At 38.2% G+C, this 13,176-nt stretch overlaps 1 protein-coding gene across 1 annotated transcript in view; it reads right to left on the bottom strand.

Moving 5' to 3' along the window:
- The window catches only part of GIGYF2 (GRB10 interacting GYF protein 2), a 147,498-nt gene that overhangs the window by 42,705 nt on the left and 91,617 nt on the right, over positions 1-13,176 (bottom strand). The window contains 6 exon segments of the mRNA XM_047869603.1: positions 5,938-6,097; positions 7,085-7,140; positions 7,143-7,280; positions 9,814-10,002; positions 10,091-10,253; positions 10,346-10,563. Of these exon segments, the coding sequence (XP_047725559.1) occupies positions 5,938-6,097; positions 7,085-7,140; positions 7,143-7,280; positions 9,814-10,002; positions 10,091-10,253; positions 10,346-10,563 (924 nt within the window).

A 13,176-nucleotide genomic window follows, 5' to 3' on the forward strand; every position in this document is an offset into this window, starting at 1 on the left:
ACCTGCAAAATATGTGAAGCAAAATCTAATAAAACTGAAAAGACAGAGAAATCTCCAGTAACAGCTGAAGGCTTCAACACCACTCTCTCAACAACTGACAGAACTCAACAGAAAACCAACAAGATTACAGAACTCAACAACACCATCAATAAGGTCCAACTGATATTTACAGAACACTCCAAGACAACAAAGTATACATTCTTTCAAGAACCCACAGAACATACAGCAAAACGAACTATATTCCGAGCCATAAATAAATCTCAATAAAATTTTAAAAGCTGAAATTATATATGATATGTTTCAACCACAATAAAATAAAGCTAGAAATCATTAACAGACAGGTAACAGGGAAATCTCCAAACCCTTGGAAACCACATAACACACTTCCAAATAATCCATGAGTAAAAGTGGAGGTCTCTTAGGGCAGCTGGTTGGCTCAGTCAGAGGAGCATACAACTCCTGATCTCGGGGTTGTAGAGATTACTTAAAAATAAATAAATATAGGGGCGCCTGGGTGGCTCAGTAGGTTAAGCGTCCGACTTCAACTCAGGTCACAATCTCGCGGTCTGTGAGTTCGAGCCCCGTGTCGGGCCCTGTGCTGACAGCTCAGAGCCTGGAGCCTGCTTCAGATTCTGTGTCTCCCTCTCTCTCTGACCCTCCCCCGTTCATGCTCTGTCTCTCTCTGTCTCAAAAATAAATAAACGTTAAAAAAATTTTAAAAATAAATATATATACATATAATGTATATATATATATACATATATATGTATATATATACACATATATATATGTATATATATATATATTTAAAGTGGAGGTCTCAAGAGGAATCAAAAAAAAAAATACACTGAACTGAACAGAAATAAAAATACTTGTATCAAAATTTGTGGTACACAGTTAAAGAAGGGCTGAAAGAGAAATTTACAGTTTTTATTATAGCTTACATTGGAAAAGAAAGTCTCAAATCAATAATATAAGCATCCACCTCAAGAACCTAGAAAAAGAAAAGCAAAATAAACCCTAAGAAAAAGGAAGGAAATAGTAAAGAGTAGAACTCAATGCAATTGAAAACAAAAAAGTGGGGGGAAAAAAATCAATGAAACAAAGTTAATTCTTTGAAAAGATCGGTAAAATTAAATCTCTAGCAAGACTGACAATGAGAAAAAGAGAAATGAACAAATTACGAACATCAGGAATAAATCACGGCCTATCACTACAGTACCTGCAAACATCAAAAAGATAGTAAGAGAATATTCTAAACACTCTACACACACAGATTTGACATCTTAGATGAAATGGACCAATTCGTCAAAAAACACAAACCACCAAAAATCAACCCTTACTAAATCAGTACTTTAAATAGCTCTGTAACTATTCGGGATACTGAATTTGTAATTTTAAAATTCCCAAAAAACAGGGCATCTGGCTGGCTCAGTTGGTAGAGCAAGCGACTCTCAATCTCGATGTCCTGAGTTCAAGCACCATGTTGGGCATGGAGCCTATTTTAGAAAATAAATAAATAAATAAAATTCCCTAAAAACAGGTACCCAGGTGGTTTCACTGGAGAATTCTCCAAAACATTTAAAGATAAATTAACACCAATTCTAAAAAATCTTCCAGAAAACAGAAAAGGGAGTAACTCCCAGCTCATTTTATGAAGCTATTATTACCCTGATACTAAAAGCAGACAATGAGAACACCAAAAAAAAACAAAAAAAAAAAACAAAAAAAAAACAAAAAAAAAACCTACAGAACAACATGTCTCATGAACAGAGACACAAAAATCCTTAACTAAACATTACCAAATAGGATGCAGCAATATATAAAAAGAATTACACACCATGACCAAACGGGGTTTACTCCAAGGATGCAAAGCTGGTCCAATATTCAAAATGCACTCAATTTAATCCGCCATCTTAAACTTACTAAAGAAGGAAAATCGCGGGACCATAGAAACAAATGCACAAAAAGGATTTGACAAAATCCAATACCCAATCATGATAAAAACTCTCAAACAATAAGGTACTTCCCTCAACTTCATAAAGAGCATCAATAAGGGTGCTGAGTCAGTGAGAGGAGCCTGCTGCTCTTGATCTCAGGGTCATGCATTTGAGCCCCATGGTGGTGTAGAAATTACTTAAAAATAAATAAATAAATAACATCTATAAAAACCAAGCAGCTGGGGCACCTGGGTGGCTCAGTTAGGCGACCGACTTCGGCTCAGGTCATGATCTCGCAGTTTGTGAGTTCGAGCCCCGCATCGGGCTCTGTGCTGACAGCTCGAACCTAGAGCCTACTTCAGATTCTGTTCAGATTCTGTTCTCCCCTTCTCTCTACCCCTCCCCTGCTCATGCTCTGTGTCTCTCTGTCTTTCAATAATAATAAATAAATGTTAAAAAAAATTAAAAAAAAAAAAAAAACCAAGCAGCTAACATCATACTTAATTATTAAAGACTAAGTGTTCCCCCTAAGATAGGAACATAGGAAAAACAAGGCAAGTATGTCTGCTCTCACCCATCATATTCAACACAGTGTTGGAAAATACAATAAGGCAACAAAAGGAAATAAAAGGCATAGATTGGAAATGAAAAATTAAAACGATCCCTGTTTGCAGATAACAATGTCTACAAAGAAAATCCTATGGAACCTACCCAAACAACAACAACAAAAACTCCTAAAACTAATAAATGAGCTCAGCAGGTCACAGACTAATGACAAAAATCCAAAATCCAATTCTATATAGTAGGAATGAACACAAAGACACTGAAATATAATAAAACTTACAATCACTCAAAAAAAAAAAATCAAGTAGGTACAAATCTAATAGAACATGTACAGAATCTATGCTGAAAATGACACAAGTTCATAGACTGGAAGAGTCAACATGAAAAAGATGTCAAGTCTTCAAAACGATACAGAGGTTTAACACTGTTCCTATTAAAATCTCAGCAAGATATATAAACATAGATTTCTGAACACATTTATATGGTAAATATAGACAAGACTATTCTGAAATTTATACGGAAAGGCAAAGGGAACTAGAAAAACTAAAAACTACTTTGCTAAAAATAAACCAGGAGAAAAAAAAAACTGGAAGAAATCCATCTACTCAATTTCAAAACATATTATATAGCTACAGTAATCAAGACTGTGATATTAGTGGCGAGGCAGACACATGGATCCGTGGAATAGAACACAGAAACAGATCAACATAAATATGCCCAACTGAATTTTGAGAAAGGTACAAAAGTAATTCAAAAGAGGAAAGATGGCTTTTCAACAAAAGGTTCCAGAGCAACTGGACATCCATCAGCAAAAAAATAAACTTTGACCTAATTCCCATACGTTATACAAAAATTAACTCAAAATAGACCACAGACTTAAATGAAAAAAACCTAAATTATTCTGGAAAGGAAATTTTGGGATCTGAAGCTAGGCAAAGAGTTCTTCTACCTCTGACTTAATACCAAAAACACAATCCATTAAAGGAAAAAACTAATCAACTGGACTTCATCAAAATCTAAAACTTTTGATCTGTGAAAGATTCTGTTAAGAGGATAAAAAAATTCAGACTGGGAGAAAATATCTGCAAACCACATACCTAACAAAGGGCTATTATCTAGAATATATAAGGAAGTCTCAAAACTCAAAGGTTAAAAAAAGCAAATAATGAGAACACAAGTAAAAAACATGAAGAGATCGTTTACTGAAGAGGATAAACACCAATAAACACATTAAAAGATGTCCAACATCTTTAGCTGTTAAGGAAATGCAAGCCAAAAACTAGAATGAGATACCACTATAACAAGCCCAAATGGTTAAGGTAAAAAATAGCAACATCAAATACTGTCAAGGATGTGGAGAAAATGAATCACTCACAGATTGCTGGCAGAAATACAAAAATAGTACAGCTCCTCCACAAAACAACTTGGCAGTTGCTTAAAAAAACTAAACATGTCATCACCATACAATCTAGCAATTGCACTCCTGGACATTTATGTCTCAGAGGAATGAAGAGTTGTATTAACACAAAAGCCTATCCATAAATGTTTAACAGCTTTATTGTAATAGCCAGAAACTGCAACAACCCAGATGCCCTTCATGGATAAACGGTTAAACAACGATACATCTATATCATGGATGTACTACTCAGTAAATAAAAAGAAGAAATCTACTGATACATGCAACAACCTGTATGAATCTCCAGAGAATTGTGCTGAGTGAAAACAATTTTTTTTACATTTGATGCAAATGGATTCCATTTCTGCAAAATTCTTGAAATGACAAAATATAGAAATCGGGAAAAGATTAGTGGCTGCCAAGTGTTAAGGAGCAGGAACAGGTGGAAAGGAAATGCATGCGGGCATCCAAGGGCAATAGGAAACGAAAATGTTCTGAATCTTGGGGCACCTGGGTGGCTCAGTCAGTTAGGCGTCCGACTCTGGCTCAGGGTCATGATCTAGAGGTTCATGGGTTCAGGCCCCACATTGGGCTGTCTGCTGTCAGCACAGAGCCCGCTTCGAATCCTCTGCCCGCCCCCTCCCCTCCCCGCCTCTCTCCTGCTTGCACGTGTGCATGCTCTCTCTCTCTCACTCTCTGAAAAATAAACATTAAAAAAAAAGAAAAAAGAAAATGTTCTAAATCTTAACTGTATCAAAGTCAATACATTGGCTGGATATGGTACTACAGTTTTGCATGAGATTACCACTCACGGCAATTGGGTAAAGAGTACATAAAATCTCTGTAGTATTTGTTACAACTGCATGTAAAGTTGCAATTATCTCAAGTATATTTAATTAAGGCACACATCTATATTTTATTTTTTAATTTTATTTGAGAGAGACAGGGAAAGAGAGAGGAAGAGAGACTCTTAAGCAGACTCCATGCTCAGTGCATAGCTTGATGTGGGGTTCAATCACACAACCGTGGGATCATGACTTGAGCCAAAATCAAGAGTCGGATGCTCCACTGACTGAGCCACCGAGGCGCCGTTCCATATATGCTTTAATTAAAACACACAGCCCTGAATTTGGAAGCACATTTTGTCTCTCCATTTGTAAGCCTTAAAATATCAGATAAACACTTTTGATTGCTTTACAAACAAAACAAAAAACAAAACAAAACATACACACACTTGTCCTGCTCCCAAGCACCTTCCATTCTATGGGGGTGTGAACAGGTCATGAACAAATCAGAACCAGGCAGTAATAGATGTTATGCAGGACAATAGAGGGTAAGAGGACTTAGAGTGGAAAGGGAGTTAGTATGTCACAAAGAGATCACAGGGTGCACTTGGTAAAAGAGTATCATGAAACTGACACTAATATTAGTCAATCAATTTCAGGTTATAAACAAAGAATTCAAAAGCGGAAATGAATCAACAAATTTCTTTTACAACATTCTCTACCCATTCTAACTTATGCACCATACAAATCTTTTTTAAGGGATTAGCTTGTAATATGGTACTATCCTTTCTCAGATAGTTCTTTACCATTTATGATGTCAATTCCACTTGAGCAAAACATTCAGGTAAGGTCTTCTATGATTGCCATCACCTTTAATGGGAGGTAAACTGAAGTGCAGAGAAGGTAACTCTTACTTGCCCAATTAACCCGCTGGGAAGCCAGAACTAAAGGCGTCCTAAGCATTTTGTCTGCATCCCTATTATATTTACTATCACATTCCGCCTTGTATTCAAATGATTTTCACTGGACCTCCCTCCCCCCACCACTGAAATTGCAAAGTATTATGGAAGGAACCTTTAAATAAGTAAGTGTGTGTGTGTGTGTGTGTGTGTGTGTGTGTGTACACACACACACACACACACATATAAAGAAAAACTGTAAAAATTAACTTTTTCCACTATTATGCAAATTAACATTAAATAATGACGATCTTATAGGAGATAATGGCTTCAAGTAGAATGGAACGAGCTACCTTGAATTTCTCCCTGAGGATCTTTGTAATACCACTTCTGCATTGCTTCGTGCATCAATGGAATTGAGACTCCCTTAGCTCTGTGCTCTTGCAGTTTTGATGCCAATCTCTCATCATCTAGTGCGCTATCTTGGAGATAAGCCACCATCTTCTCAGCTTGCTAATAGAAAAACAAAAAAAATGGATTGAGGAAACAAACGACCCCAAATTAACACTAGTACACTTAATAAAAATGCCTACCTTTTTTGAACGACTTGATCTGTAAAAGGTAGTACTGTGCAAGAAACACAGCAGGCAACCATTTAATTCTTCCATCAATATCATGAAAATATGTACTATCCCCACTTTATAGAGGGGGAAACTAAGGCTCAGAGAGGTCAAATCTTGCTCAGAGTCTCAAAATTATTAAGCAAAGCAAACTGAAATTAAAACACAAACTGGTAAGGATCAAAGCCCAGGCTTCTTCTAATCAACACATTAAGAAGATTACTTTTAAAACCAGTAAGCCATTGGTCAATTCTGAAACGTATAATCTAAACCCGTAAAAACATGGGTGTTAATACAACAAAGGTTCAATGAATACAATTACAAAAGTTTTACAAGTTTTACTAACACACTGCCCACTTTCTTTCTTTCTTCAAGCATTTCCTGCCACCAACCACCACCCCAGAGCAAAGGAAACAGATTCTTCTGTAGAAAGCAGGTCACCATTTACATCCAACAAAGGTATACTTAATCTCAGGGAAATCTACAGATGTGAATACAATGTTAATATCCTGAGAGTTTAACTATTCCCAGTTACACTTTAGGTAAAAAATACAGAAGACGCTGTGCCCATCCACAGCTGCTTGTATTTGCCATTTTTGGCATTCCATTAATTTCCAAAAAGAAAAAAGAAAAGCAAACAGCCAAGGGCAACCTCAGAAGAGAAAAAATAACCTGACATAATGACTACTACATAGCAGAAACTTAAAAGCATGAAATGATTTGAAAGACAATTACTCATACAAATAAATACTAGATTTAAAACAACTTTTCCAGTACATAAAATCTAATGCACAAAAGTTCCATTTCTGAATATCTGTTCAATGCTTTTCAATTTTTATGGTGCTTTGAGAGGAGAAAAAAAGAATTGCATGATTTTTACCTGCTCCAAATGTTTGAGGCCCTCTTCATCATCTGGTTCTGTGGACACACTGCCATACCAGGAGCACCTACGACCGGCGTTTCAACTGGCCGCAGGGCAGGACGAGGACTGGGAACAGGAGGTGGAAGTATGAGAAGGGGAGAGGCTGCATCTGAAGGAATCTGGGACAGGGACTGCTGGACATCAGAAACCGTTTCTAGAGGGGAAAAAAACACAGAAACATGAAAAACCTTTAAACTACGGAGGTTCTCATGAAGAATAACTAGCTCTCCATCAAGTTGGGCCACTCACTAAATGGGCTCACAGAAAGGTGAATGTATCAAACACTGCAGCTTTTTTTTTTTTTTGATTTATTTTGAGAGAGAGAGAGAGAGAGGGTGTTGGGGGGGGGGGGGTGTGAGTGTGGGTGTGGGTGTGTGCGCATGCGTGCACGTATGAGCTAAGTAGGGGCAGAGAGAGAAAATGAGAATCCCAAGCAGGCTCCGCACTGTCCTCACAGAGCCCAACGCAGGTCAGGAGCCCTGAGATCATGACCTGAGCCAGAATCAAGAGTTGGATGCTTAACCGACTGAGCCAACCAGGCACCCCTCACTGCAGCAACTTCTTACGGAGAAGTGTAGTATTTCTCCCTACGATGACAGCAGTTAACTCTACAGAATGACAAAATATAAGGATTAAAAGGTCCACCTACAGTGCCTGCCTGTGTCACTACAGCATCTGCCCAACAGTGACACATCTACCTCTTGAAAACAAACAGAATCAGACCAATGTTATCTTTATAACGTGTCTCCAAATAGCAGACTGTTAACAAAGCACTGCAAATCTCCTCAAAAAATGTCGTATCTCACCATCAAAACTTTGATTAAACGTATCTGCATGTCTCTTAAATAAGAACCTATTTCAGGTGATAATGAATGTAATGCAATACATTAGTTTTTAGGATAACAAAGAGTTCCTGGGAGTCTACATGTACAGTGCAGATGGTCTTCTCAATAAGAAAAGAGACCACAAAAGAGGTTCTGTTTTGGGTCCTGTTTCTAACCTCTCAGGATGCAGGCTCTTAAAATAAAAAGGGGGATGAAAGTAATTAGATACAATTGCAGCTTCCCCTTTGGAACCTTATTGGTTCAATTACAGACAGCTTCTCCACATTCCCATTCCTCTCAGTCTTTCCTTTCTTTGCCAAACTCCTTAAAAGAACAGTCTATGCACTGCCACCCACACCTGCTACACTGTGACTTCCACTTCCACCCCTCTAACACAGCTTCTCTCCCAAAGAGAAGCAGTGGCTCAAAGTCCCCAAATCCAATGGCTTTACCTAGTCCTTATCTTCCGACCTCAGTAGCCTCTGACATTATCTACCCAAGCCTAAACTAAAACCTTCTCCATTCCTTTCTTTCTCTTCACTCTAGTCCACTCTTGTCTCTGAAGATTTTTCTCTGGCTACTCTTTACCTACCCTCTAAAAATGGGAATTTAGCCCTAGATGCCTGATACACATATCCTTTATCTCCCTCACAGATTATCAATCTAGAGTTTTCATCTTTAATGCACATCTATGAAGCTTTCTCAAAATACACACATTCGGACTCCATCCTAGGATCTCCTAGAGTAAGGTCCCAGGAATGTACATTCAAGAGAAAGAACCACAAGTAATTTGGGGGCACATCATAACTGAAAAATGACTACTACGTATCAAACAGGTCTCAAAATGGACAAGTCGCACAGTGCCTAATAGAGATTCAAATACTCGCTGAATTCACTCACTAAGCTTTGTCCTGGACATTTAACTCTGAAGAGAAATCTTTGGCTTAAGCCCTCAAAATATTAGTCTACTGAGTAAAAAAAATAATAAACAGATCTTTCTAATACTGTATTGCTATGTGAGGAATAGTGTCAATTGTTTAAGAAACTAGAGAAGATACCTAACGTGGCTTGGGAACTTCGGATGGGAGAGAGTTTCAGGCACAGAGAACAGCACATGCTAGGGCACACTTGAGGACCTAACAGGCTGTGAGGCTGGGGAACAGAGGAAGGAGACAGAAGTGGCACTCAAACTGTACAGAGGCAGGCAGATGCCAGGTTATGCAAGGTCTCACAGGCCACGTTAAAGTTGTGACTTTTTATGGAGACTCAATCCATTAACCCTTCAACATCAGGAATTACAATGTCAATTTTAAGTATGTACCAGAAGAAACATGGAAGTAAACGTTAATACTACTCACTAAGGCATATGAGGCAAAGTAAAATCAAAACAGTAATACTGGAGAAGGAGATACGTTTTAAGCTTATTCACTAGCAAAGGTGGTAGGACCTCCACAGCTTCATCCATATTCTTTTTGGCCTCTTTTGAAGCAACAGCATTTTAGTGTGCCTTCTGGACATACATCCTGCAGCCACTGGGAAGGTAGCTGTCTGATGTGAGAATCAAATTACTGTGGAGGATCCGAAACCCTGTCTGCTCTGCTGATAACCAAGGTGACCATGTCATAACCTTGTAGAAAGCGAGATTCCCGAGCTCCACCTTCGTTTCCTCTCTGTTTCGGTGAATTTTGGGAAGGACACGTACATGGGAAGCAGAGTTTGACTAAGTTTACTAGTGAAATAATCTGTTTCAGTAATTCACCACTAGAAGCAGCTCCAGGAGGCATAAACGGAAACCCATCTTATCAATGATCACTGGCCTGGGCAGAATCCTGTTTTAGCTTATCTACTCTCATAAATACATACCATCCCCTCTGCTGGGCACTTTGGTTGGCAGGCTATTTTCCGTCTGACCCTCCTCCTCAGCTTTTTCTGTTTGCTCAGTTTGGGGTTCCTCTTTCCTCTCAAACTGTGGTGCTTCCTGAGGCTGATGGTCTGAAGGAGTACCTGGTCTAGCAGATGATGATGAGGTCTGGGATGTTTCCTCACTAGCTTCTGTAACATAAAGTAATCTTAAATTAGCACCTTAGGAAGCTTTTGATCTGATGAAAAGAAGAAGGTACAAGACAAAAATAAGCCTTACCAACTCCTACTCTATCTGTCTTCTCTCCCTCTTTCCTATTTGTCTTATCAGGTTCTTTGGCTTCTTCATTATGGCTGCTCTCAGAATCGGAGCACTCCCCCCCTTCCTCTACAGGCCGGAAGTCCATCTCCTGCTCTTCTGGAATCGGCTCTTTCTGGACTTTCTGTGTCAAGAAAATAAAGCCAAAGGTCAACAGTACATTTGGCTTTGGTGGAAGGTCGGTGTGTGTCATGACATTTAAAACAGATTTCCTACCTTCAGAGAGAGGAACGCTCCGGAGGAGTCAAATGTGCCCATCTCTTCTTCAGCATCCTCTAGGCACCATTCGGGCAAGCTGTCCCGGTCATCGTCCATGCTTCCACTGCCAGAGCGCACCCTTCGGTAACCCCGTTCATCATCCCGATCTCGAAAATCAAACTCAAACCTTCGCCGTCGTTCCATGTGTTCACGCCAGCCTGCAGAACGAGGGCCATCTGGGATGAGGAGGATACAGACCTTAGAAAACTTTCATGACAGTATTTGAAAAAGAAAATCATGAATAGGAAATAAAGGAGAAAACTATGACTAACTGTGAAATCAAATGGATCAACCAAAGAGAAAATTAGGCAAATTAAATCAAGTCAAGAGCTTAGCATACAAATGATACCACTAAGTGACAACAGTGGTTATCTTCAATAAGTACTGAGCCACACAACATACTCTACAGTTTTGAAAGATAAATTTGAAACAAATTACTTTTAAAGGACACTTTACTCAAAGTATACATTTTGGATAAGCTTTGGCTATGTGACCGAAACTTCAGTTAGCCATTCACAGGGCACACTCCTAGCCCAGATCTGTTACACTCACCATGTGACCATAAATGAAGTTCCTGCCTTCCCTTTGGCAGGTCTTACACCTTTCCCTTCTTCTCATAAAAATACCATTCTTTATTATGGATACGACCAACCCCCTGTGTCAATTCCTAATACCAAACTCATCATGCCAACTTGCTAGTGACAAGATTCCAGTTGGAATTCTGATTCCCAACAAAAAGTCATGGAATTACAGCATTGACAGATGTCAAAGATTTTATATAGCCCACTATCCTAATTTTATAGTTTAAGAAACAAAAATTCTGACAGAAGTAACTTGCATAACGGCAAAGCAGAACTAGAATCGAATTCTGCATCTAATATTGCTTTTTCCACAACAGCATGCTTACTTTCCTTTTCCTTTATTCTCAACTCTTAACTCTCCCCAGGGAGTTTTTATTTCTGTATAATACCCCCAGGGACATTCCTAAATCCACCCTAGCATACTGTTTATTACATCTACTTTCCAACAGAAAAAGACTTCCTAAGAATAAAAGATGTCAGTTAACGTATTAAACACACACACACACACAGACACACACACACACACAGACACACACACACACACACACGGGAAATCTTGTTAATATCTGACAAACCTGAGTCTAAGAAAGCCTTCAAAAGAGAGACAAGGTTTAACCTATTAAAATTTTCTATCTTTTTGAATGCTTTCTCTGTGGGAGATACAGAAAAGAAAGGAGCCAAAGTCAAATGTTCTTACTACTGAGGCTCAATTTGCTAAACCTAGCAGTCTAAAATTCAAACTGAAAATAAGAAGGCAAACATCAGCCCAATCGATGTAGCTACTTGTAAGTCACTCACAAAAAAGATAAGAAACATTATTCCCACACTCCTTTACTTACAACAACTATTGCCTTCTATGAAAACTAAGGAGCTTTATATCCAGTTTGCTTATATGCAAACCTAGAATCATTACTCAAAAGAAGTATTCATGATCCAGTGCTGAATTCCTGAGAACTCTCTCTACTACTATCATTTCTAAACCGTCTGTTAAGTATGCACCATGATAGGAATCTATCCTTCTAGGCATCTGGCTCATGTTTTTCTCTTACTGAGTTTCTTAAGTTCACTTCCCAGAGTGGATCCTTTGCTGTCCCTACCTTAATAGTTGCATCTCCACACGTATCCAATTTTGAGCCCTACTTAAACCAAACATAGCAGATAAGGCACATCTATAGCTTATTAAGACTGATCACTGCTTCTAAGGCTTTCCAACATATACGTCTGCTACAATTTTTATAAAAAAATCAGTCAAAACCATTATATTTAAACTTTGAATCAAATCATAAAAGAATAAAGTATAATCTAAGAAATGTTAACAGTAATTTATACAACTGATATAATCAGACTTAACTTTTAATATGCTTGGTTGAAAAAGCAGATGGTGTCCTTTTTAAAAAATGCTATTTCCACTGATTTTTCAGCCCCATGTATCGTTATATACCCCAAACTGTCTTTCAAAAATATACCAATATAAAATTTGGGGAAATTGTTAACTTAATGACAAATAAATTGGACATGAAAATCACGTATCAGGGAGAAAGACTTAAGAAAAAGACAACATATAGCCAAAATCGAAGTTGCTGGGGTGTGGGGTGGAAAGGGTCAGTGGTAGAATATACACTAAAATTTTACTTCATCTCCTTTATTAAAGGGATTCTATTAAGAATCAACATCAGATGTTTGGGCTCACAAACACTGTTGATCTTCCAAAACATTCACCTTGTTTGTTTTTGATCAGCTGGAATTTTTCTTCTCGCTCAGTCCAGATCCTGTCCATTCTTTCACTGAATGCTTGTTGGGAACATAGTCTACAAATCCTTTTGCTTACAGGCAAGCTCAGCACAAAATGCTGTGATGCCTTGAAGAGAACTACAACATTTGGTTGCCCAGCATGCAGACTGATGAGAACTGCCTAGTTAACTGTGATGTAAACAATGCCTACTAGTGACAGAAAACTCACCCATGAGGCAGCCATGAGGAGTTGTGATGAAAGCATCAAAACTCTATCCAAAGATCAACTTCATTCTGTTTCTACCTATCTACAAGTACATAAAGCACTCTGAATGTTTGTTATAATGTTTACTCAGACCGAGACTAGTGACTTTGCTAATAATTTGATTTTAAAATGTAAATGCAACCAGTTTGCTTATGATTTCTTCTATGAAAAGTAAGCTTCTTTGGCATATGGTTGACAGCTAAAATAATGTT

The sequence above is a fragment of the Prionailurus viverrinus genome, chromosome C1, assembly GCF_022837055.1.
Source record: "Prionailurus viverrinus isolate Anna chromosome C1, UM_Priviv_1.0, whole genome shotgun sequence".
Classification (NCBI taxonomy): domain Eukaryota; kingdom Metazoa; phylum Chordata; class Mammalia; order Carnivora; family Felidae; genus Prionailurus; species Prionailurus viverrinus.